Source organism: Artemia sp. Qi Xiang Cuo, chromosome 17 (genome assembly GCF_049724085.1).
Source record: "Artemia sp. Qi Xiang Cuo chromosome 17, ASM4972408v1, whole genome shotgun sequence".
NCBI classification, from domain to species: domain Eukaryota; kingdom Metazoa; phylum Arthropoda; class Branchiopoda; order Anostraca; family Artemiidae; genus Artemia; species Artemia sp. Qi Xiang Cuo.
The window spans coordinates 10,512,396-10,538,479 of NC_142810.1; the positions used below are offsets into that span (position 1 = coordinate 10,512,396).

A 26,084-nucleotide genomic window follows, 5' to 3' on the forward strand; every position below is an offset into this window, starting at 1 on the left:
TTCTTGTCACTTGTCTTCAGGCTTTTATTTCTACTCCTTCCTTATTTCTAAGATTTTACAAATTTTTCAGAACCGTCCTATTTGGGGGGAAAATATCATTGCCTTAGACCCATTCCTGAAAGTTTCATTTCTCTCTGTGTTTCCAAAAACGGCTCTTCTATGGCAGGGACATGAACTTAATGGAGATGTATTAAGAAGCTTATTGCAAAAATCGTTAAAATCTACTAGTTTATTTCAATTAAAATCAACAAAAATGGCAGTAGGAAAGGAGAGCATTGCAGTTCACCACCAATGGCCATATCTTCTGTATGCGTATGGTCTGTAGGGGTAAGGTCTGTAAGCATGTGGCCTGAAGCCGTAACTTGGCCTATAATAACCTCCATAGTGCGGTTGATTGAAATAATAAAATCGTCTGTACCACCCACTTCTGTCATCTTCTTTGGTGCTGGAAATAAAAGGCGACTTAATATTCAGGAGGGGGTAAATACAGTCACTCATTAATGGAAGAAACCAGATGCCTTAGTGGCTTTCACACTTCATAATTTATTATATTGTATGTTTAAGTTACGTATAGTAAGTATTGCCTTTCACTCTTTAACAAGTTTTTTGACAGTAGGCTAATGTACAAATCCATAAGCCATCAGGATCATTAGAATCATCACAATCATAAGCAAAACATTCACAAGTTAAAGATGTGGAATAGTGAGGGATTGAGATAGAGGGAAGGAGAGGGAAAAGAGTGGAATAGGATGAGGATTTAAGCTCTGAGGATTATCTTATATATATTGCTGCAGGATGATTTGTGATGAGAGATGGTATAACAGGCTTGATAGGAAAAGTGTGTTAATTTGCTTTTAAAATGTATTGATTGGCATATATAAATTCTATTTTGTTGCTATTAAGTACACTTTTCCATAACTTATATAACTAGGTAAAATTCTGTGTAGTCTACTCGCAACTGCCTACCTTCTGGACAAAGTTTGCTCTGCACGATTACCTAATGGGCGTTTAGTTAGTGGGCTTTCAGACGCTGGATTCTGTCGCAGATTAGGTATTTTCAGATATAGAAATTTAACAATCATAAATGTTACCTAAATAGGTGTTTTCAGTTCTAAAATTGTTGGTCGATAGTTCCTATTTTCAGGTTTTAACCATTCTGAGCGGGAAACTTGGACAGAGTCTGAGACAGAATCCAGCGTCTGAACGCCCACTAACGCAGCGGAAACTCTTAGGTCATACAAATGTCAAAGGTTTTGATGGAAAACTCCATCAAAAATTTGAGGTACTTATTGGTTAGCTGGAACACAGGTGACAAGAACCGCATATAGAATCTCAAAGATCTTAATGAAACAGGTTTCCTCTGCCTAGTGAGGTATTGCTCACTCTGTGAAAAATATTTAACCTATAGTTCTTTGTGGTTGAAGGGACAAAAAAAGATACCTAGGTTAGGTTAGGTTACGTATTTAACATATGCTATGCTTTACCCCCTCCCCCTAATGTACAAATATACAGTCCAAATTTGTTTCTAAACTACTATATTTTCATCGTATTTTGTTTTATTTTATTAGCAATGACCAAAATTATCTTCTCGCGTGGGTTCCAGCTAACCGACAAGTACCAAATTTTATAAGACAACATTATAAAACGAAAAAACTAAAAAACCAAAACAAATAAATGAAAGTAATCTTACAACGTTACTTTGGGAAGTAATCTTATAAGGAAAAATCTCTTAAAAAATTTGTTGGCAGAACTTGGCCCTAATGCTCCTTATTGTGCATGTGACCCATAATATTTATTTATAATTAATCACATAAATAGGAAAAGTGAAGTGAAACCAAGAAAATAAAAACATCAATTTATTAAAGACAAAAGTACAAAAATATATCCATAAAACCACTCAAACTAAGGATCTGTTTGAGTCCTTTATTAGGACCTTGTTAAGACCAGTTGAGTCCTTATTTGTGATAAGGACCTAAACACAAACTATCCTCTTTCTATCTTAGAATCCGAATGTTGGTAAGACGATCAGAATCCTGTGAGTAGACAACTCTTTATACTACAAAATTAACCCTTTCAGACCCACCCCTTTTAATGGTTAAATGTCATATTTATTTCACTAGACAATTTATATTATTCAACATCATAATTTGTATTTCTATTTATAAGTTTTGCATTTATGCTTATTAATTTAACCTGATTTTATGAAATTAAATTTCTTTTAATCTTAATAAAACAAAATTATCGATTAGTATTAATCAGACCACTTCAATTTTTATAAGTGTTTTTTTTACATAACGAAGTACCAGAAACGAATACGAATAATCACAAATACGAAGAAACGAATAATCACAATACGCTGAGTAAAATCCAGTTAAAGCCTACTGGGAATTCCAACAACACTAACCTGATTATGTGTCGACACTAACCTGATTTAGTGTCAAAGCGCCAATATTTACACCAAACTGAATTATATGCTGAAAAATATTGGTGCTTCTAAACTTCGAAATCTCCTCTCATTTTGGGTACTTATGCATTATACGATACCCATCGCTATAGGCTGTACAATGAAAGCAGACAAATGGGTATTTGCTAGATAAATGGTTCGGAAAGAGTGATTTGTTATTGTGTTTACAATATTTAAACTGTTGTTTTTGGGGTTTAGGGGGGAAGATACCTTGGTTAGGTTGGGTTACATATTTAATATATGCTATGATTTACCCCCCCCCCGTCCCCCTAATGTGCAAATATATAGCCCAAATTTGTTTCTAAACTATTATATATTCATCCTATTTTATTTTATTTCATTAGCATTAACCAAACTTGACTTCTTTCGTGGGTACCTGATAAAGCATAATTGCCTCATTTTGTATCAATTCATAAGCCCCTTAGCCCTTAGCCCCCTCCTTGGTATGACCTTACTTGAAAGACATTATGTGTTCTATTTCGTCGTAAGTTCCATTAAATTTTGACTGAATATAAAAAAAAATTGACGTAGGTAAAGCTGTCATTGGCCCAGTGACTGGTTAACATAGTAACAGCTATTAATATAGTGGCGCAAAAATGCACTCTTAGCTTTTCTGGCTCTTTTCTGTTTTGAATTGTAATCGACCCTCAACTAATAAAACATAAAAATTGGATTCGGACCCACTCAAGAATTGCAAACCGCTTGACTGCCTTATCATCTACGAGCCTACAAATTATTGCATCAACAGAAAATAGTTGAACGAAACAACTGAAAACAATTGAAGGCTTCTCCATCACATGTGCAATTAACTATGTCTGTCTGTCTTCTTCATTGCTAAGTATTTCTTACCGAAGATCACTGGGTATGATTAATGTGATGATGGTGAAGCATAAGATTTATGATTAATATGATGGAGCATTATCATAGCAATAGAGCGTTTCTGAATCTGAAAATGGACAGATAGAAAAATGAAAGAAAAAGTGATATCGATGCATATCTACATTGACAGTTTTCCTTCCGGTTTTTTGTCTGAAAAAAGTTCTTTTTTGTAAAAAAAAAAGCAAATTAGAATACAAGTGCCACTTATGCTAAAAAGTCTCACAATAGTGTCACGTTTCCCGAAAAGTGCCATTTAAAAAAAGGGTGCCAAAAGTGGCACGAAAGTGTCACCGGTGGCAACCCTAGTCAGAGGGTGGGGGGATAGGGAGCTATCATATTTAAATGGAAATACCTCTCATTTTTTTTTTGAAAGCAGGGATGCCAATAAATTAATTATTTTTTTTAGTTTAAAGCAGAGATCCTATGGATACCATCAAGATGGTATCCAGAGGGGGAGGGGCATAGGGAGATTTTACATTTAAGTGATAGTACCTTGAATTTATTTTATTGAAAGCAGGGATGCCAAAAAGTGATTTTTTTTTATTTAAAGTAGAGATGGTATTCAATCAAGGTGGTATCCAGAGGGGGGGAGTTAGGGAGGTATTATGTTTAAATGATAGTATCTCAAATTTATTTATTTTTTAAAGCAGGGATGCCAAAAATTAAATTATTTTTTTTAATTTAAAGCAGAGATGGTATCCTATCAAGGTGGTATCCAGAGGAGGGGGGGGCAGGGAAGTATTTTATTTAAACGATAATATCTTGAATTTTTTATTTTATATCTTGAATTTAGGGATGCCAAAAAGTTAATTATTTTTTTGTAATTTAAAGCAGAGACGGATCTTATAGAACAATATATGGTTGCTTTAAAAAATACAAAAGGGATTGTGAAGGGAGCTGAGAGACTTTAACAAGAATATGACAGTTAGGTTGCTACCAGTAGCTACTAGGTGGAGTATCCTAGGAAAGTTTACTGTCAATGAGTAGAGAAAGTAAATTTAAAAGTTTAAGCTGTGTTTTGACAAAGACTGATGAAAATATTAATGTTTCCGGTCAACATTGATTGCGCCGGTGGCGCGCCGCAAACATCTTACCGGCGGCGCGCCACTGACATCTTCGAATAGGGCTGTGCTCAAGGTTAAATTAATACAAAATGAGGTGAGACTTCGAAGCACCAATATTTTTCAGCATACAATTCAGTTTTTGCAGTAACAGAAAAGTTTCAGCAGTTGCTAAAACTGCCCTGAAACCAGCTGAATACCTGTAAAGCAGTGGTGCCCATCTGATTTAGGTCATGTTCTAGTTTTGTAATTTTTAAAAGTCCTTACTCTCCCCCCCCCCGCATTTCCCCTGTAATAATTCAAGTTCATTTATTTAACATCTTATAACTCGTATAACATGTTTTGATCATGAAACAGCGTTCCTTGTTTAGTTATATCCAGTCAATATCACTATGCTTTATATATCTTTATTTTGTTTAATATTGGAGCTTTTTTGGGGGGAGAGGCTTTCAAAACTCTGTAAATTCTTTTAAAGCAGTGTTTCTCAGCAGATAATATGTCCTGCTCCACTTCTTCAATTTTCGAAAAAAATTCTTAAAACCCCTCCTACAAAAACTCAATTTGTTCGTTTAAAAAGTTAGCGTAATTCACGAGAATAGTTTCCACCAGTCCTTCCATTTCTACTATATTTTAGAGTGGACTACTTTATTTTGAATTTTTCTTCCCCTAATATTTTTAGAACTACTTTAGAACTTTATTTCTACTTTAAATTTGGATTTTTCCTTTTTTTCCTTGCCGAGCCTATGGATTTTTGTTACGGAAATAGGGATTTTGGATCCAACGGCGGGATTTGGGCAAAAGCGATGAACAAACGTTCTTGTTTTGTCGGACTTATGCAGACCCGCAAACTTTTGAAACAAAATAACCAACGTGGAAAGACCAGCGTGATAGACAAATGCCAATAGAAGCACCTATGCACAATTACGATTTTACTTGCTTAAAAAAGAAGTGCTAGAAGTTGTGAAGAGCCTTTGTCACAATTTCATGGTAAAAGACTATGTGAAACAAATTGAGTCTGTTCAGTCTGTGAAATTTAAAAGAGAAAAGTTCTTCCTTCCCACCTCAAAGGTTTACCTGTGACCAAAAGTGATCGCCCGTTTCCTTATAAGGAAAAGATACAAAGTTCACGGAAAAATTGCAAGAGCATCAAGGAGATTGCCCAGAAATTATATATTGAAGCCGTGTCCCTACTAGTTGACCGATTTCCATTTGTTCACGACATTTACAAATTTGTAGAGATTGTAGACCCAATAGTCACATCGGATGGTGACATTCCATCGTTGCGGTTTGTTTGCCAAAATTTCGGGCACCCCTCGTGGGATTTTAGGCTCGTTGAAAAGGAGTGGCGGCCAGTGATTCAGCTTAGTCCTTAGTGCTTAGTCGGTGGCGTCCATCAAGACGCCAAGTGGAGTGCTGAAATTCACTAGCGTTCTTAGTGTCATTAAATAAAAAAAAACAAGTTTTTTAAACTGAAAGTAAGGAGCGACATTAAAACTTAAAACGAACAGAAATTATTCCGTATATGAAAGGGGCTGTCCCCTCCTCAACGCCTCGCTCTTTACGCTAAAGTTTTTTATTGTTTTAAAAAATAAAGTTGTGAAACAGAGTCAAACTTTAGTGTAAAGAGCGAGTCGTTGAGGAAGGGACAGCCCCTTTCATATACGGAATAATTTTTTTTCGTTTTAAGTTTTAAGGCCGCTCCTTACTTTCAGTTTAAAAAACTTGTTTTTATTTATTTAATTTCTGATCGTTTTTTAGTTAATGCAGCTTTTATTTGCATAAGAATTTTACTTTTCTTTTGCTAAATGGACGTCTTTACAAATTAACTTACGTAACTAACTTCTATATTCTTATATTTTTCTTCTGGCAAAAAATACAAAGTTGCAGATTTTTGCAGATATGAGCTTGAAATCTATGTAATAGGGTTTTCTGATACGCTGAATTTGAAAGTGTGATTTTCATTAAAATTCTTTCACTTGTAGGGGATGTTTCCCCCCTCTTTAAAAAATCGAGTAAATTTTCTCAGGCTCGTAGCCTTTGATGAGTAATACTAAACTTAATAAAATTTAGATATTTAGAATCAGCATTATAAACATTCTTTTGATACATTTTTTGACATCAAAATTCCGTTTTTTAAAGTTTCGATTACTATTAAGCCGCATCGCTTGTTTTTATTGTTTTTTTTTAAAGTGTGTACGCTAGTACGCATGCAAGGGGCTTATCCCCTTTGTCAATTCCACGCTTTTTACATTAAAAGTAAAAAATAAATTTGATTCAAAAAACATGGAATCACAAAGGCCGTGTAATTAGAAGAGATAGCTCTTTTTAAAGCACTAAAAAAAAACTGTAGCGTAAAGAGCGAGGTATTGACTTGGGGAGAACCCCCTCACATACGTTATAATTGCTGTTCGTTTTAAGTTCTAATATTCCTTCTTACATTTCAGTTGAAAAAACTTGTTTTTTTTATTTAATTTCTGATCGTTTTTTAAATAATGCTTGGAAATCCGGCGCCCCTTCATAGAAATGTCCCTTACCCCAAAGAAACATCCTCCACGGAAATATTCTCCAGAGTAACCCCTCCTCTAGCCCCCCCCCCTCCAGAAAAAATCCTTCCTGAAAATGGTTGTATACATCCCAATAACCATTAAATAATGCTGGAAAGTCCGGCGCCCCCTTCATGGCAATTTCCCTTCCCCCATGAAAAATTCCTTCATGAAAAGATCCTCCAACATAACCACTGACCCACCCTTCCCTCCCCATACCACAAAAAAACCACCAGAAAAATTCTGTATACATACCAAAAAACAATACTAAATTTTAACAATGGGTAAAGTTCATAAATTTTATCCCTCCCGCTGGGAACTTCGGGGGATTAAGTCATCCTAAAAGACATATTTATCATATTTTTGACCATGCTGAACCAAATGGCTATCTCAAAATTTTTTTCGGGTGACTTTGGGAAAAAAATAAGCGTGGGAGGGGGCCTAGTTGCCCTCCATTTTTTTGGTCACTTAAAAAGGGCACTAGAACTTTTAATTTCCGTTCCAATGAGCCCTCCCGCGATATTCTAGGACCACTGGGTCGATACGATCACCCCTGGGGGAAAAAAAAACAAAAAAACAAACAAATAAACACGCTTCCGTGATCTTTCTTCTGGCAAAAAATGTAAAATTCCACATTTTAGTAGATAGGAGCTTGAAACCTCTACAGTAGGGTTCTCTGATACGCTGAATATGATGGTGTGATTTTCATTAAGGTTCTATAACTTTTAGGGGGTCTTTCCCCCTTTTTTTGAAAATCAGCCACATTTTCTCAGGCGCGTAACTTTTGATGGGTAGCACTAAACTTGATGAAAGTTATATATTTGAAATCAGCATTGAAATCTTATTCTTTTGATATATCTATTGGTATCAAAAACCCGTTTTCTAGAGTTTCGGTTACCATTGAGCCGGGTCGCTCCTTACTTACAGTTCGTTACCACGAACTGTTTGATCCGGTTTATTTTTGGACTTCCTTGCTCAAATGTCGTTGTCGAAAGACTTTTCAGCCTTCTGAAAACACTAAAAAATGAAGAGGAATGGGCTCAAAAACATAACGGCTGCGACGATTTCTGTCAAGTATGGGATGAAGCGTAAAGGCCCCCCTACGTTCACCGAGAGTTAAAAAAAAAAAACGAAGTCCGTGAAATCCGATGCGACTGCGTCCGAATGCGTCGCTTTTTTAGGCATTTGAAAAGACGATGGGGATGGCGACGACAACGATGACTCGGGGTATTAATCTTAGTATTTTTTTTTTCTCTTATATCTTATTAGTTGGTAATTCTCATTAAATTTTTTGGGATACAGTTTAAAGTGCGTCTGTATTCGGCATTTTCTGGAAAACTGGGAGGCAGGTAACAGTCTACACTATTTAAAATCGAATAATTCGAAAGATAATTCAGGCGCTGTCCTTAAATCAAGCTTTAAGTGATTCATTTTGGCTACTACCCTCTGCTTCAAATTAACAAGTCAATATAGAAAAAAAGTCAAAAACAAAAAGAATGCGTGAAAAAGTTTCCGGTTGGATACCATTCATGCCAATCCTTCGTACCAATTCAAATGAAAACGAGGGCGTTGCAAAAGTAGTAGTAGAGAATTAAAAAATAATGGCAAAGAAAAACAATAAATAAAATATATTCATATGGTCCAAAATTTGAGATCTGGACACGGAATCTATAAATCAAAACCGAACTTGTCGATAAATACAAAGCATTGTTTTAAACGTCAAAATAAGATATTTTGGTACACGTAAAAGTCGTCTTGAACAAATGCTATTAAAAGTCAGCCTAATAAGGCTTTACCTGTAACTTGGTAAGACGTCAGTAAATGGGGAAACTTTTATGGATTTTGGAATTGAAAATAGGGATTTCTAGGGAATTTTTTACCAGCCTTTTAGGGAATGAACAAATTTGAACACTGGTAATATAGCGTAAGCACGATAACATACTTACTTCCGAATTGTGCCCTACTATAATTCTACTCTTTTTTCGTACTTAAATACTTTATTCCCGCATTAGTGGAATGGAAGCACTGGTTTCCACGTACTGTTTGCAAAGGAGCTTATCACTTTGAAAATTACTGCAAGGTGTATTCCTAATTTTGCTTGGGGGGGGGGAACAGTTTTTTTATAAAACACATCAAAAAGTTGATGTGTTTTATGCATTTTGTTACTTTTTTTACGAGTGAGACAAAAATATCGAGGGGGGGTTCAACGTTGTAACCCTATCAAGGGTTCTACCTGAACCCGTCAAGAATTTCTTAGTAATAAAACTAAGCGTTTATTTAACTTGGATGATGGCTAAATATCTACTTACTTTGGAGTACCAGGAGCTTCCGGCTCTGTCAAATCAAAATCATCAAAAATTTCTTCATCATCAATGAAGTCTGGAACATCGAAAAATGAGCCATCAATGTCTAATTCGTCAACTAAAATGGATTAGAGTTGTAAATTAAGAATTAAAATGAATAAGAACTTGTTAAAGTTTTTGTCAGTAAAAATTCCAACATTACCAACTTATTTGATTCCCCAAGGGGACTATAGCTATTATCCGTAACCATCCACCCAAAGTACTATAGTAAAACCAGGGTTGCCACACGGTGAAAAAAATACTGGGTTTTAGTGATTTTTTGGTTGATTTAGTGATTTTTTTTTCAATAATCTACGGATTTATGTGCTGATTTAGTGATTTTCTGTGCTGATTTAGTGATTTCAAGCAATATGAAAAATCACTAGAAATTATAAGTCACTAGGGGTAGCAATCCTGAGTACAACTATATCTGGAGCATCGAAAAATGAGCCATCAATAGCCTATTCGGCAACTAGAATGAATTAAAGTTGTATGCACGGTGATATAGTTTTTGTAGATCAATCGTAAAGTTGACCCATACATAAGGAGGACAAATTAGACTCATGCCTCTCTAAGTTGTATTTTTTCTTATGGAAATTGATTTGATTTCTTATGTTGCATAAATTGTTCGTCTGTTTATTTGGCACTATCCCCTCCCTCAGAATCTCCCCCTGGAAATAGTGCTGGAAATGATGGAAAGGACTAGAAATATTGTTGAATGCGTGAAAGTTTTTTTTCTGGCTTTTTGTAATGAATTTCTATTTATATCTGTAAAGCAGCCGGCAAATTTTAACCCAAGTAAAACTAAGATTTAGAAAAAGTCACTAGAAATCACTAGAAATTATAAGTCACTAGGGGTAGCAATCCTGAGTACAACTATATCTGGAGCATCGAAAAATGAGCCATCAATAGCCTATTCGGCAACTAGAATGAATTAAAGTTGTACACTGAAGAGTGGTCTCGGGCCATTTAGTTGAAATCAGATTGGGGATTTAAAAAAATTTACGGTACTTGTGTATAATATCACTATATACTGTATCAAGGAAACGAGAGACGAAACCCGCCAAACGGGTAATTCAATAGAGGAATGGAATGCAAAGCGTGGTTTTCATTGCGTTTCGATATTTAAACTTGTTTTTTGAGGTTTAGGGGGGAGATACCTAAGTTAGGTTACATATTTAATATATGTTATGCTTTACCCCCCACCCCATCCCCCTTATGTGCAAATATGTAGCCCAAATTTGTTCTAAACTATTATATATTTATCCTATTTTATTATACTCGTATTTCATTAGCATTGACCGAACTTGACTTCTTTTGTGGGCCCGTATAATACACAAGTACCAAATTTACGTGGCTGTACCCTGCTGATTGAAAAACAGCTAGTTTAAGGGAGTGTATGTCACCTAGGCCCCTAAGTGATAGCGTACAGAGAGGATAGATGCCACTTGCCACCCTCTCCGTTTTCTTTGAGGATCAAACGTAAGAAAAGGGCAAATTTTGTAACTGCCCGAATTTAACACTTTCCTGGTAAAATACTTTAAACCCTTGTACTCTTTTTGACTTTCTACTCCAGCAGGAAATGTACATATGCTCGGCCAGCATTTGCCAATTCATGACCTAAGGCTTTTCCAAAACTGACACAATAACGCACATTTATTAGGTCTAGGCGTTTACCCCCCCCCCTGGCGATTATCCCCCCCCCCCCGCGGTGATTGCCCCCAGAAAGTACCCCCTGTGGAAAATACCACCCCTCCGGAAAATACCCTCCCACACGGCAAATACCCCCCCCGTGGAAATAACCCCAGGAAAATATCCCCCCGCGGAAAATAAATACCCCCCCCATTAAATACCCCCTCCCCCCCCCCCCCCCGCGGAAAATACCCACCACGGAAAATACCACCCCGGAAAATACTCCCCCGGGAAAATACCCCCCCCCCCAAGTAAATCCCCGCGGAAAATACCCCCCCATGGAAAATAAGGCTTTCCAAATTTGAGAATTTTATTTGAGTTTTATTTTTTTAATTTCCGTAGGGGGAAGGAATTTTGGTAAATGTGTATTGTGAATTTTGGTAATGTGAATTTTGGTAAAAGTGTAAAATTTGAGAACATACCGTTTTTTGTTGGTTTCTTCGTTACTTTAGAAATAAATTTGGGCTATAGATTTGCACATTAGGGGGAGGGGGTAAAGCATAGCGGATCTGCATGCAAAATGTGTTTGGTACAATTATTTTGCATATTAGATAGATAGATAAATAAGTGTATTTTAAAGCCAAATATAAGCCCCTGGACAGAGTAAAATAACATAAATGAATATAGTGAATGGGCGGGGGGGGGGGGGTTCAACCACCCGAAAAATACCCTCCCCCCACGAAAAACACCCCTCCCCTAACGGAAAGTAACCCCCACGGAAAATACCCCCTTCTTGGAAAAAACATCACGGAAAATACCCCCCCCCCTGCGGAAAATACCCCTGGAAAATACCCCAGGAAAATATCCCTCCTCGGAAAATACCCCCCGGAAAATATCCCACCACGGAAAATACCCGCCGGAAAATATTCCCCCGGAAAATACCCCCCTTGGTAAATACCCCCCTGGTAAATACCCCCCCTCCACGAAAAATCCCCCCGGTATGTAAATACCCCCCGAAAATACCCCCCGCGGAAAATACCCCCGGAAAATACCCCACCACAGAAAATACCACCCCGGAAAATACCCCCGGAAAAATGCCCCCGCGAAAAATACCCCCCCCCCAGTAAATACCCCCCCGGAAAATATCCCCCACGGAAAATAAGGCTTTCCAAATTTGAGAATTTTATTTGAGTTTTATATTTTAAATTTCCGTAGGGGGAAAGAATTTTGGTACTTGTTTATTATGCACCACTCACTCAAGTTTACGCTGTGTAAGATTCCAGAACATACCGTTTTTTGTTGGTTTCTTCGTTACTTTAGAAATAAATTTGGGCTATAGATTTGCACATTAGGGGGGGGGGTTAAAGCGTAGCGGGTCTGCATGCAAAATGTGTTTGGTACAATTATTTTGCATATTAGATAGATAGATAAATAAGTGTATTTTAAAGCCAAATATAAGGCCATGAACATAGTAAAATAACATAAATCAATATAGTGAATGGGCGGGGGGGGGGGGGTGTTTAACCACCCGGAAAATACCCCCCCCCCCACGAAAAACACCCCTCCCCCCCCCCGAAAAGTAACCCCCGCGGAAAATGCCCCCTTCTTGGAAAAAAACCTCGCGGAAAATACCTCCCCCTCTATAGAAAATAAGGTTTCTAAATTTGAAACTTTTATTTGAGTTTTTTTTTAGTTTCGTTGAAAAGTACTAAGGAACGGGAAAAAGAAGAATTTACACACCGGAAGTATCTTAAAAACTTGAGAAAAAAAATACAAATCAATTTGTGCTGAAAAGACTTCCATATGAACTTCTGCAGTTTTGGGCAGTAGCGGGTGCCAAATTAAAAAAATTGAAGAAGAAAAAAAAATATAAACGAACAATCGTCAAAATTAAGCTAAAAAAATTTTATGAAGGTTTGGCTATCCTTTGAAAGGATAGTTGGCTTTGGGAACCAACAAATTCTAAATTGTTTAAGTTTCTATAGACTAAAGCGTTGTCACATTCTACGAGTTTGTTTTTCTTATCTTCCAAGTGTAAAATTACCACAAATCACCATTAACAAATAGTTGAAACTCAAAACTAACAGAAATTACAATAGATAGCCTAGTCAAACTCAAAACGAGCAAAAAGTAAAAGGACAACACCCATGTCTTCTTCAGACCAGAAAATAATTTGCACATTGCTTAAAAAAAAAGACGTGTATTGTTAGTTTGATGTATATATTCTGATACCTGTTCCCGATAGTCTTAATAGTTCTTTATTTGTTGAAGTCCAAAAAATGAAAATATTTAAAATATGTTTTGTTTTCAGTAAATTACAAATTATTTTCTGGTCTTGAGGAGGTGTGGCAGTAGTCAGCCCTATTCATGCTAGTTGTTGCTATTTTGAGTTTGAATAGGTTATTTATTGTTATTTCTGTTCGTTTTACGTTTGGAAGTTTTACGCTTGGAAAATTATTTGAATTTATTTCTACTCATTTTTGCCTTAACGAGGCTGTTTACTATTCCTTGACAAACTTGTTTTGTGGAAAAAGCTTTTTATATTAATTTCCGTTCACTTTTTATTGACAGTCTCTCTCCTAAATAAAATATTTTATCTTTTTAATTTTTTTTCTATTATACTCCATAGTTTTTACTTTGCAGGTTCTTTTACTTTATTTCTGGTCATTTTTGGTTTAATGAGGCTCATTACTTATCTTTAAAAACTTATGTTTCTCATTAACAAATACTATGTGTAAGTAATTAAATAAAAAAAAAAACAAGTTTTTCCAATGGAATTGAGGAGCAACATCAAACCTTAAAATGAACTGAAATTATTACATATATGAAAGGCGTTAAACTTGTGTTTTTATTTAATATCTTATCGTTTTTAAAATAATGCTGGGAAATCCGGAGCCCCCTTCATATAAATGTCCCTTCCCCAAGGAAACATCCTCCAAGGAAAGATCCTCCCACGTAAACCCCTCCTCCGACCCCCGCCCCAGAAAAAAATCCCTCCTGAAAACGTCTGTATACTTCCCGATAATCAATACTATATGTAAATATATGTACAATGGGCAAAGTTCCCTTCCCTATGGAACTATGGGTGATTACGTCATCCTCAAAGATATATTTATTAAATTTTGACTATGCTGAACAAAATGGCTATCTAAAAATTTTTAATGCTTGACTTCGGGAGAAAACTTAACGTGGGAGGGGGCATTGGTCACTTAAAAAGGGAACTGGAACTTTTAAGTTCCGTTCGATTGAGCCCTCTCACGAATATTCTAGGACTACTGGATCAATACGATCACCCCTGGGGAAAGAAAAAAAATAACAAACAAATAAACACGCATCCGTGATCTTTCTTTTGGCAAAAAATACAAAATTCCATATTTTTGCAGATAGGAACTTGAAACATGTACAGTCGGTTTTCTGTTACGCTGAGTCGTGTGGTTTCATTTTCATTAAGATCGTATCACTTTTAGGGGTATTTCCCCCTTTTTTCGAAAATAAGGCAAATTTTTCAGGCTTGTAACTTTTAACGGGTAAGAATAAATTTGATGAAGCTCATATTTCAAATCAGCATAAAAATCCAATTCTTTTAATGTATCTACTGGTGTCAAAATTCCGTTTTTTTAGAGTTTTTGTTACTATTGAGCCGGCTCGCTACTTACTTAGGCTACAATTCGTTACCGCGAACTGTTTGATCGCTGATCAAAGTTTATGTTATTTATGCCTTTCATTTATGTTATTTTACTGTGTTCATGGCCGTGTATTTGGCTTTAAAATACACTTATTTGTCTATCTATCTAATATGCAGAACAATTGTACCAAACACATTTTGCATGAAGACCTGCTATACTCCCCTCCCCCTTCCTCTAATGTACAAATCTATAGCTTAAATTTATTTCTAAAGTAACGAAGAAACTAATGAAAAAGCCTATGTGTTCTCGAATTTTACGCAGCGTAAACTTGAGTGAGTGGCACATAATACACATTTACCCAAATTCTTTCCCCCTAAGGAAATTAAAAAAATAAAACTCAAATAAAATGTCCAAATTTGGAAATCCTTATTTTTCACGGAGGGGTATTTTTCCAGGGGGTGGGTTATTTTCCCCGGGGGTATTTTTTTTTGGGGGGGGGGGTTATTTTCTGCCTGGGGATATTTTTCGGGGGGGAGGCTATTTTCCGGGGGGTATATTCCAGATGAAACAGATGTCCTTTAAAATCCTTTTAGAATTGTATTTTAGCAAAGGAGATTTATTTCCAAAATGTGAGTCTTTTAAGAGTGAATAAAGACTTCTTGATAAAGCTAAGAGAAGGGATAAGTGTTGACAAACTTACCTGGTTTAATTTTACATTGTCATTATCTGCTTGTCTTTTTTAAGGCGTTTGAGGGATGATGACAGTTCTGAGCTTTCATTTTTTTCTTATGCTCAGGAGTTAATCTAATCACTAAAGAATCTTCAACTTTAAGCAACTGCCCTCAAGTTGGTAGTACCCCCCCCCCACTCGCATCATCAAAATAATTCATCACCCGTTAATTGGACTACAAAACAACAGCCATCTATTTTCTACCGCTTAAAAAATAAGATATTGCCAGGCAATATATTTAAGCCTTTCATCCCATAATCTTGCTTTAGATTGTTAGACCTATGAGAGGATATTCTTTTCCTACACCTCCTAAAAGAAATTTGGCCTTATATTTGTGGGAAGATAAATCTATATAGATAGATAGATTAGTGTATTACAAACGCCCAGGAGCTATATACGAAAATAAAAACTATATACAAAACAAGGAAATCCGTAACAACTTACAAATCTGTAACAAAAAATACCTAATCTAGAAAAAAAAACTTAATCACATAAACTTTTGATTATTTCTAAGCATTTACAGTATTCACACCAACTCGGTTATTATTGTTGTATGGTTCCTACTTGGAAGAAAGTCAAGAAGCAGCAAATTAGCCCCACTTTTCCATGAAATCAGAAAGCACCGGGCACTCCCAGATAAATCTTCTCTTCCTTCTCTTCCTCCAAATCTTCTCTTCCTCCTTACTGATGGGACAAGCATACCGCCCTTCAGAAATCACACTCTATGCATCAAACGCCATCTTTCACGCTTTATCTATCAAATGTCTGCCCTGGATTGGAAGGAATTTTGCCCTTGGTTGTATCCATTGGTGTTTTTTGGGGGGAGGGGAAGGGGCAGTTGCCCTGCAATAATATGGATAACAAAATATTATATAGCACATGCCCCATGACTCTCTGGACATAAGCCCCTTTTGCCCCTCGACCAAATAAGATGCTGGAGCTACGCCCCTGGTTTTATCCAAAGAGTATGGATACCAAAGAGTAAGTGTGGAAACTGCCACTACTGTTGACAAAAAAAAAATTGTCAACACAATTTAGCGTTCGGTGAAACTTTTTTCACTTCGGGAATTTTTTCAGTGTAATAATAAGAACAATTAATTTAATTAACGTAATTGGTAAAATTAGGGTAGTAAGACGTGTCTGATCTTAGTTCCAGAAAGAAAAATGATTACAGAGCTTGAAAAAATTATTAAAGAGCTTACAAACTCCGATTGTATTCGTCAAATAAAGACTTAAGTGATAAATTAAACTGAAAATGAACTTCCTTTTCAAGATTATAACTCGTTTTTTCGGTGTACTCCTCTCTTTTGGTTGTATCCCGTTTTTCAAATTGCACCATGAAATTAAAATGTAAAATGTTCCCAGGAAAATTTCTCACAGAAGAAACAACTTTTAACTTTGAAGAAAATTCTTCCATGGGAAATCCATCCGCAGAAAGTTCCCCTCCCCCCCCCTCCCTTTAAAAAAAATCCATATATTTCTCAATAACAAATACTATGTTTTAACATTGGGAAAATTGTGTAACTTTCTAAGCCCCTTTCCAAGGACTATGGTGGTCATGTCATCTCTAAACGCATAATTATTGAACCTTTTAGCAATGCTGTCTGAAACTTTTGATCAGATGTCATTGGGGAAAAAGAGAGCGTGAGAGGGAAGCTAGTTGATCTCCAATCTTTTTGGTCGTTTAAAAATGATGTATGAATTCTGTTCGAATGACCCCTCTCCCGATCTTCTAGTACTATTGGTTCGTTACGATCATCCTCGGGGGAAAAGAAAAACACGTCAGTGATCTTTCTTCTGGCAAAAAATACAAGATTAAGCTTTTTTGTAGATAGGAGCTTGAAACCTCTACAGTAGGGTTCTCAAATTATATTTATTTGGAATCAGCATAAAAAGAAAAATATTTTGATGTATGTTATCATGTTATCAAAATTTCGTTTCTTATGAGTTCGGTTACTACTGAGCCGAGTCACTCCTTACTTACAGTACAGTACCACCAATAGTTGAAAGATACCCTTCTGGTGATTATTTCTCCAGGGGATAGCTCTATGCAGTAACTAATCGCAATTGAAATATCACCAATTGCTCATTACCCGGCGATAACTAATCTTCAACAATTGGTTTCGAACGCATACTTCAACATTTTTTTTTTCTTCTTTACAAGTCAAAATGAGCATTTGCATGAGGCGGTAGCATTTTTCTGTCCAACCCACCCCTTTTCGTCAAAGCTCTTGGAGGTATAATCCAAGAACAATTTTCCAATGACACAAGCACCAAGGGTATTACACCCTGGCAGAGTTTTGGGGAATATAAACCATTTAACCCCTGCTCCCTATTTACGTTCTGGAATGAAAGTATAGTTGAACCTATGAACCTCTTACCTTTTTCAATTTTCGCTGCGGCCTTATCCCTAGCTGGTGCATCAGGGGTCGGAAAAGCCCATGCCACAGCAACACAGAAGAAAACGAAGAATCGAAACAACATGCTGCGTGTAACTTAAACCTGCAGGTAAATTCGTGTTTAGTGTCATATTCTTACTTTAACTTATCTTTTATATATATTTTTTTATTGCAATATTGCGCGCGTTTATTGTGTTTAAAACTTCTTTTTTTTTATATTAGGTTGAATGAATTTAAGCAATTATCAATTTTATTCTCTTTGAGTGAAAGGATACTAGCTAAGTGTCCTGGAGGGCCTGACCGCCAGAGAAAACCTGGCTTTTGATGAAGGGTTTCAAGTTCAAACCCCCCCCCTCCAAAAAAAAAAATTTTTGACAGTGTTTGCATTAATTTAATTTTTTCACTTTACAAGCGCTTTTTTTTAAGTATTGTTAGTCTGAGGCAACTTATCGATAAGTTGCCCTTTGTCTATACAAGATGGTGCAAGCCCGTCTGATCAAAATCTGTCACTCTTGGCATGAAGTTTGCAATGCAATACACGGTGCAGAGGCAATGATTGCATATCCATCGGTAACATCCTGGATGAGGGATGTTTTCCTGTCTAGAAAATATTTACATATGGAGTATGAAATTGTTAGGAATGAATTCAGGACCTAGGTTATACCCAGAAAGGTGTTGTCTGGAAGTTCAAGCTCCTATCTCAACACCTTCCCAATTTCTAATTATTAGAAAATTACATAGAAGACAGGTCTATGCAGATTGCATATTAAAGGTCATACAAGGAGTATGGGTAATTTATAAGAATGGAAAGCATTTTTTTCATGCTTTGTAATCATTTTTATTTCAGGAACCGAGATTAGACACTTAAGACCCTAATTTTATTAGACCCTAATTTACCGATTCCACAAAATAAATTAATTATTCTTATTAGCAGACTGAAAAATGCCAAGTGGCGCCAAACGCTAGATGGCATTGATAGCTTTTTTGTCAACACTAGTACCAGTTTCCACACTTTCCACAATTTCTAATCATTAGAAAATTACATAGAAGACAGGTCTATGCAGATTGCATATTAAACACCCACACTCTTTGGGTCGTAGTATTAGTAAGAAAACTTCTTTTTCCTTAGTTTTGGTTGGAACCTGCTTTCCCTTGACTACGTTTCCCTTAACAAAAATTTATCATTTCAATAGGATTTCAATTAGTTTTCAGCTAATAAGGATTGTTTCCAAACAAGACATTTAGAATTCTTTAAAACCTCATAAATCAGTTAAATTAATAGCAAAGTTAAGAGGCTTGAAACACCTCTGGCCTTGTGTGTGCTATTAAAAAAAACAGTTTTTTTAACTGAAAGTAAGGAACAACGTTAAAACTTAAAACAAACAGAAATCATTCCGTATATGAAAGGGGCTGTCCCCTCCTCAACGCCTCGCTCTTTACGCTAAAGTTTTTTATTGTTTAAAAAAAAATAAGAGTTGTGAGAAAGTCAAACTTTAGCGTAAAGAGCGAGGCGTTGAGGAGGGGACAACCCCTTTCATATAAGGAATAATTTCTGTTCGTTTTAGGTTTTAAGGTCGTTCCTTACTTTCAGTTAAAAAAAAAAACTTTGTTTTTTTTATTTAATTTCTGAACGTTTTTGAATTAATGCAGCTTTGATTTTGGCTCACCGTTCATGAATAATTAGAATGAAATTTGCATATTAATTTTACTTGTTTTGGCTAAATGGCTTTCTCGAAATTTTGTTCTAACATAACTTACGAATTAACTTACGTAACGAAATTCTATATTTCTATGTTTTTGTTACGTATATTAGGGTGTTTACCCCTAGTCAATACCTCGCTCTTTATGCTAAAGTTTGGATTTTTTCGAATCACAAACCCCTGAATCACAAACCCCCGAATCACAAACCTCTGAATCCCACAGGCCGGTTAATTAGAATAGATAGCTCTTTTGAAAGTACAACAAAAACTTTAGCGTAAAGGACGAGGTATTAACTAGGGGGCGAACCCCATCACATACATAATAATTTCTATTTGTTTTAATGTTGCTTCTTACTTTAGTTTTAATGTTGCTCCTTACTTTACAAGTTTTAACGTCGTTCATTACTTTCAGTTAAAAAAACTTGTTTTTTTTATTTAATTTTTGAACGTTTTTGAATTAATGCAGGTTTTGATATTTGCTCACCATACATGAATAATTAAAACAAAAGTTGCATATTAATTTTACTTTTATTTGGTTAAATGGCTTTCTCGAAACTTGTTTAATTTTATTTACGAATGTTTTTATTAGTAATAAATATACGTAACTTAACGAATTAACTTACGTAACAACTTTCCGTGTTCACATATTTTTATTACCAAAATTAGAGGGTTTTCCTACTAGTCAATACCTCGCTCTTTAAGCTAAAGTTAGAATTTTGTTCCAATTCCTTAAAAATGACCCCTTAATCACAAAGTCTGTTATTTAGAATAAATAGCTCTTATGAAAGTACTAAAAAATCTTTGGCTTAAAGAGCGAGGTACTGACTAGGGGCTGGACCCAATCATACACGTAATATTTTCTGTTCGTTTTAAGTTTTGATGTTGCTCCTTATTTTCAGTTGGAAAACTTGTTTTTTTATATTTAATTTCTGATCTTTTTTTTAATAATGCTGGGATTTCCGGCGCCCCCTTCGTAGCAATGTCCCTTCCCCCATGAAAACTTCCTTCATGGAAAGATCCTCCCACATAACCCCCAACCCACCCGCCCCCCTACTACCAGAAAAAATCCCCCCTGAAAACGTCTATACTTCCTAATAACCAATACTATATGTTAACATTGGGCAAAGTTCATAACTTTCAGCCCTCCGCCCGGGGACTTCGGGGAATTAAGTCATCCTAAAGGACATATTTATCATATTTTCAACCATGCTGAACAAAATGGCTATCACAATTTTGATCAGGTGACTTTGGGAAAAAATGAGAGTGGGAGGGGGCCTAGCTGCCCTCCATTTTTTTTGGTCGCTTAAAAAGGGCACTAGAACTTTTAATTTCCGATCCAATGTGTCCTCCCACGATATTCTAGGACCACTGGGTCAATACAATCATCCCTGGGAAAAAAAAAATAAAAAAAAAATAATAAAAAATACATAGACACGCATCCGTGATCTTTCTTCTGGTAAAAAATGCAAAATTCCACATTTTTGTAGATAGGAGCTTGAAATCTCTACAGTAGGGTTCTCTGAGACGCTAAATATGATGGTGTGATTTTCATCAAGGTTCTATAACGTTTAGGGGGTCTTTTCATCTTTTTTCGAAAATCAGCCAAATTTTCTCAGGCACGTAACTTTTGATGGGCGGGACTAAACTTGATGAAAGTTATATATTTGAAATCAGCATTGAAATCTGATTCTTTTGATGTATCTATTGGTATCAAAAACCCGTTTTCTAGAGTTTCGGTTACCATTGAGCCAGGTCGCTCCTTACTTACAGTTCGTTACCACGAACTGTTTGATAGATCTATTTTTGAAAGTTTCATTAATATACTAAGCTTTTCAAGTTTCATTAAGTCATTATATATTGGAGGGGGAAGGGGTAGAGGTAGATTCTTCAAAAGGGCGTAGTTTACGGTCTGTTAAACATTTCCGAGTTTCATTCACCTGACTTCACCTAATTCACCTGACTCCTAATGGAATGCTCAATCTGAATGTCAAGTCAAAGCTTCCCTCAGATATTCATTTTATGCTGATATACCTATATTCATTCGATCGAAAATAAAACCCTCAGACTTAATGGACCGAAAACTGCTTTCCAAGGACTGAAAGTCCCTGGACTTTCAGTCCTTGGTCCTTTCAAAAAAGTCCAAGTCCTTTCAGGACTTGGACTTTTGGACCATTAAAAAAACTGCTTAATGGACCGAGAAGTTGTCATCAAGGATTTTACCTAAACTACTTTTGCTTTTGTCTTGGATGTCAGCATTGTCACTGCTTTTCATGTGAAGCTTCAGCCATGTTTGGTTCTTGGTTCAGAAAATTTTGACTCAGACTTTGACAAAATGTTTATCAAATTTTGTTTAATCAGTTTTTAACAACAAGAGTAAACGCTTATCTTCGAAATAACTTATACACAAAGCAACCCGGTGTGGAAAAAAGTACAATGTGTGGCAGAGATGCCACTCTGCCAATAAAATTCTACAATATAATTCTACAGGTATTAAATGTCTTTTCCAGACACATCAGCAGGAATTTTGTCACGAGGCTTGGGGATCAGAATCCGAAAGGGTACAGTACAGCTTAAAGAAACCAAATACGTAAATTCTATTTATAATAAGAAATTACAGGAACACCCTGTTTTATGTATGAAACAAAGAAAAGAGAGGATATAGTAAATGAAAAATAAAATCAAATAGGTGAGAAAAAACGAGGATTTTGTCAGCCAGTAGGCAAATATAAAGACGAAAAACAAGCAAATATTTCGACAAGGACCTCCGCCAAGTCGTCCTCAGTGCTCATAAAAAAAACAAAAAACAAAATCTAACCTTTTGAAGTGAACTCTACAACAAGAAAAAAGAAATTCATGCATCTTTGGGTATATTTTCCCTTCTTGTAGAGTTTAGTTCAAAAGGATAGATTTTGTTTTTTCTTTTATATGAGCACTGAGGATAAAAAAAAGAAAAAAGGTTCTCCAGAGCCATTGTTGGCCCATAGGGTGTCGAAAAAACGTTTCATTTGTTTTGTTTCTGTTTGTTTTTAACAGGGAAAGGTAGTAAGCCTATTATTTAGCCTTGTGGCAGCTGGAATCAAATCCTGGGCCCCGTATTATCAAGCAGAAAATCAATCCGCTGTGTTCGAAGATGAATAAAATAACAAATAAGAAAAATTGCTTTCTTTAAAAAATATGTCTTAAAACCCCGTTTTTAAGACAGTAAGAAACGCTTTGCTTGAGTAGGTAGTTTCGATTAAAAAATGTTTAAAATATATAAATAGCCTTCGATAGATTAATATATTAACTATTACGTAAAGTTTTTATATATTAATATATTAAATAAATATATTTGTAGGGACTAGATGGCTACTCTATTCTATATATTATATATAGTATATTCTATGAATTTTAAATTTGTATTAACACAAAAAAACAGGCTTACGGCTGATAGCCAGGCTCCAAGTCAGGCTAACAGTTATATCAATGGACAAGATCTGTTTCAACAGTTAGCAGTCCAATATAAAATTGAAAATGATTTCACTCACCTAGTCTCGGAATGTTCTAGTAATGACTAAACGATAATGTCTTCTTTTACCTTTTTTATATAGAATCATATTTACCTGTGGGAGCAAAAAGGTTACCGCCCTTTTAATATCAGGTTGACCCCATTTTACCTTTTTCAACTCCAAGTTTCCCTTTCAATCCTTTGTTAACAAAGTGACAGTTACCTCGAGTTTGTTACTAACACTGTCAGTTTTTGTTATAGTTAAATAAAACAAACCTTTTTTTAACTGAAAGTAAGGAGCAGCAATGAAACTTAAGACGAACATAAATAATTCCGTGGACAAAGTGGGGCTACCCCCCTTCATTTATTGTTGTTTACGCTACAGTCTTAATGGTTTTTTTTTCAGTACTTCTCATTCAAATTCAACACCGCTTCATTTTCGACGGTTTATTTCAAGTTTTAATGTTACTTCTTACTTTCAGTTGAAAAACTTGTTTTTTATTTAATTTCTGACAGTTTTTCCATTCATGCCAGGAAATTCCCTCCTCCCCATGTTTGAAATGTCCCTGAAAATTCCTTCCGGAAACTTCCTTCTGCTAAGAAAATTCTCCCGATGGACAACACCCTCTCCGCCAAAAAATCCCCCAAACAATTTCCGTATATTCACCAATAATAAGTATTGCATGTAAACAATTGGTTGATTCTGTATATTACAGCCTTTCCCCAGGGCCGTTGGGGGTCATGGGATCCCCAAACGGCTAGTCATTGGACCTTCCAAATATGTTGAAACAAATGTCTGTCTCAAAAATTTCGGTCTAATGTGTTTGAAAAAAGGCGGAAGAACTTTTGGATTTCCACTTGAATTAGCCCTCTCCTGATCTTCTTTGACTGCTGGTTCAATATGATCACCCTAGGGAGAAAAATAGAGCGGCCAATGAAAAAAATTGACAAAAATAAACACTTCCACATTTATATTCCACATTTTTTTAGATAGTAGCTTGAAACCTCTATTGTAAGGTTCTCTGACATGCCAAGTCTGATGATGTGATTTTCGCTCAGGTGACGACTTTTTGTGGATGTTTCCCCTTTTTTCAAAAATCAGGTAAATGTTCCCAGGCTCATAGCTTTTGATGAGTAACATTAAGTTTAATGAGTTTTATACATTTGGAATCAGCATAAAAATATAAGTCTTTGGATGTAATAATTGTTACCTGAATTTCTTTTTTAGGGTTAAAGCTATTATTGGTCCGAGTCGCTCCTTATTACGCAAACTGTTTAATAGCTTCGGTAGGAAAAATCCGGTTTTGTTTGGAGTCTCAGATTAAGTTCTCTTCCCTTTTTATAAAATCTAATCGAAATATGTATATATATTTAGATATAATGTATTTTGTTTGGAAAAGCACACCGAAACGAAGCAAAGGTACAAGCCAGAGTCCAAGGGGCTTGGACTCTGTTGGGTCCAAGCTCCTTCCAAAATGTGAAGAAGTAATAACTTTATTAACCTTTTAATACCAAATCGTTATGAACGTGATAACGAAATATCAAGAAACTTTTACTGTTACCCTCCGGCAACCCCTGCTCCTTAGAATCCTAACTACCCTCTCCTAGCATCTAAATAAAACAAAGAATATTACATTAAAAAAAGAAAAAATAAATTATTTTTTTTAGTATTACCAAATACAGCAATATCATGGTTGCAGCAGCAGTTGCAACCAACTAAAGAGCAAACCCTGGCCCATAAGAATTAAGAATTGTGTTTTCAAAGAAACATTTAAGGATAGGGGTGGAAAAAATTGTCGGAGGGCCATATTGCAAACTTCATGGCTGGCCTGTTTGTTGTATATACTTCAACTATAATTTGCAGCAATATACGAATTTATGGTAACATAATATATAATAATAAATAATGAGAATAACCATGGATAACTATCACGCATTATTTATTTAACATTCGAACTATTTTACAATGTAGTTCCTTATTTAAATCAATGACAATATTTATATTTGACATTTTTTATATTTGGAGAGCATTTTTATATTTTACTGTAGATTTTATAAAAATCAACAATAAAAGTTTTTGGCCATGTTTGTTATGGAAAAATTCTGATTAGTAGAAGTGGCTGAACCTACAAGCCGAACGTGTACAGGTAACGGAGCAAGGTTTTAGCCACGTCCACTATAGCGAAATTCGGCAATCAAAAACTATTCATTGCTTACCCAACTTGTGGAACACACAATTTGGCAACATTGCCCACGACTCAGAAAAGTAGGTCCGTGATCTCGGAGCTAAACTAGATGAAAGAGAAAGGACATTACCATTGTATTAAGAATTTCGTTAAGCCCCTTCTTCAACGGACATTTTCTTCGGCATTGAGTTACCGAGAATAAAGGTTTTCAATTTATATGTCTAAAATAGAATGAATAATCGTTTTTATTTAAATAGATTTTTCTCCCCTGTTCTTTTTCCTGGCCATAGAGCCTTACGGGGGAGACTATATTGAAGTGTTTTGTTGTGAATTTATTGATTGAATAAACTGACTGATTAATTAAAATGAAATGTATGAGTAATGGTAAAAATTTTCATCATGACAATAAAATAGACTATAAGAAACCAAAAAATGCCTGCTTAATATTTAAAAATCCTTATCAACAGAATAAAACAAATATAGAATTATAAAAATACAAAAAAAAACAGCAACTTTGTGTATAGGTAAATGAAAAGAATCAGCCTACATCGCAACATTTTTTTATAGCTATTTGTCCAAAATTATGAAATTATTTCCGAAGTGAATTTTTTTCGAGTTTTGCTTTTATATTGATATTTTGAGTTTTTATCTATTTGTTCTTTTTCCTTATGATTTTTGTGTTTTTATTCTATTTTTCTGTTTTTTTCTGTTAATAAAGGTTACTGCGAATGAACCCCAAACATTGGTGCTTTTTGCAGTTTGTTTTAATTTCAAATAAATTCTTAGACAATGTTTTAACTTATAACTGTAATGAAACGGAAATACAATTATGAATATAACACTTCTTTGGTGTGTATATATTTTTTTTTATCTGCATCACATCTCTATCTCTGACTAATTCGTTATATCTTTTCTCTCACAGTGTTAAGGGTTATATTCAAATGTTCACTTAACGTCATAAACTAACGTTGACGTCAAAGTAAACGTCACAAAGGCCACAATAGGTTTTGTTTTCGTAGGGATCTGAAATATAAT

The 26,084-nt window shown here is 35.4% G+C and overlaps 1 protein-coding gene across 1 annotated transcript; it reads right to left on the reverse strand.

The window, feature by feature from the left end:
* Positions 1-220: 220 nt before the first annotated feature.
* Positions 221-17,781, reverse strand: LOC148941875 (uncharacterized). The gene is made up of 3 exons (XM_089102837.1): positions 17,659-17,781; positions 9,257-9,368; positions 221-445 (listed from the first exon to the last, which is right to left on the reverse strand). The coding sequence occupies exons 1-3, from the start codon at positions 17,759-17,761 to the stop codon at positions 283-285; spliced, it is 378 nt and encodes a 125-aa protein (XP_088958963.1). The 5' UTR covers positions 17,762-17,781; the 3' UTR covers positions 221-282.
* Between the last annotated feature and the right edge of the window lie 8,303 nt (positions 17,782-26,084).

Bases quoted from the DNA above. Each gene is read 5' to 3' on its own strand.
- LOC148941875 (XM_089102837.1), bottom strand. From the start codon at position 17,761: ATGTTGTTTCGATTCTTCGTTTTCTTCTGTGTTGCTGTGGCATGGGCT. The intron at 9,369-17,658 runs GTAAGAGGTTCA...AATCCATTTTAG, and splicing joins CGCAGCGAAAATTGAAAAAG to TTGACGAATTAGACATTGAT. The intron at 446-9,256 runs GTAAGTAGATAT...TTTTATTTCCAG, and splicing joins GAAGCTCCTGGTACTCCAAA to CACCAAAGAAGATGACAGAA.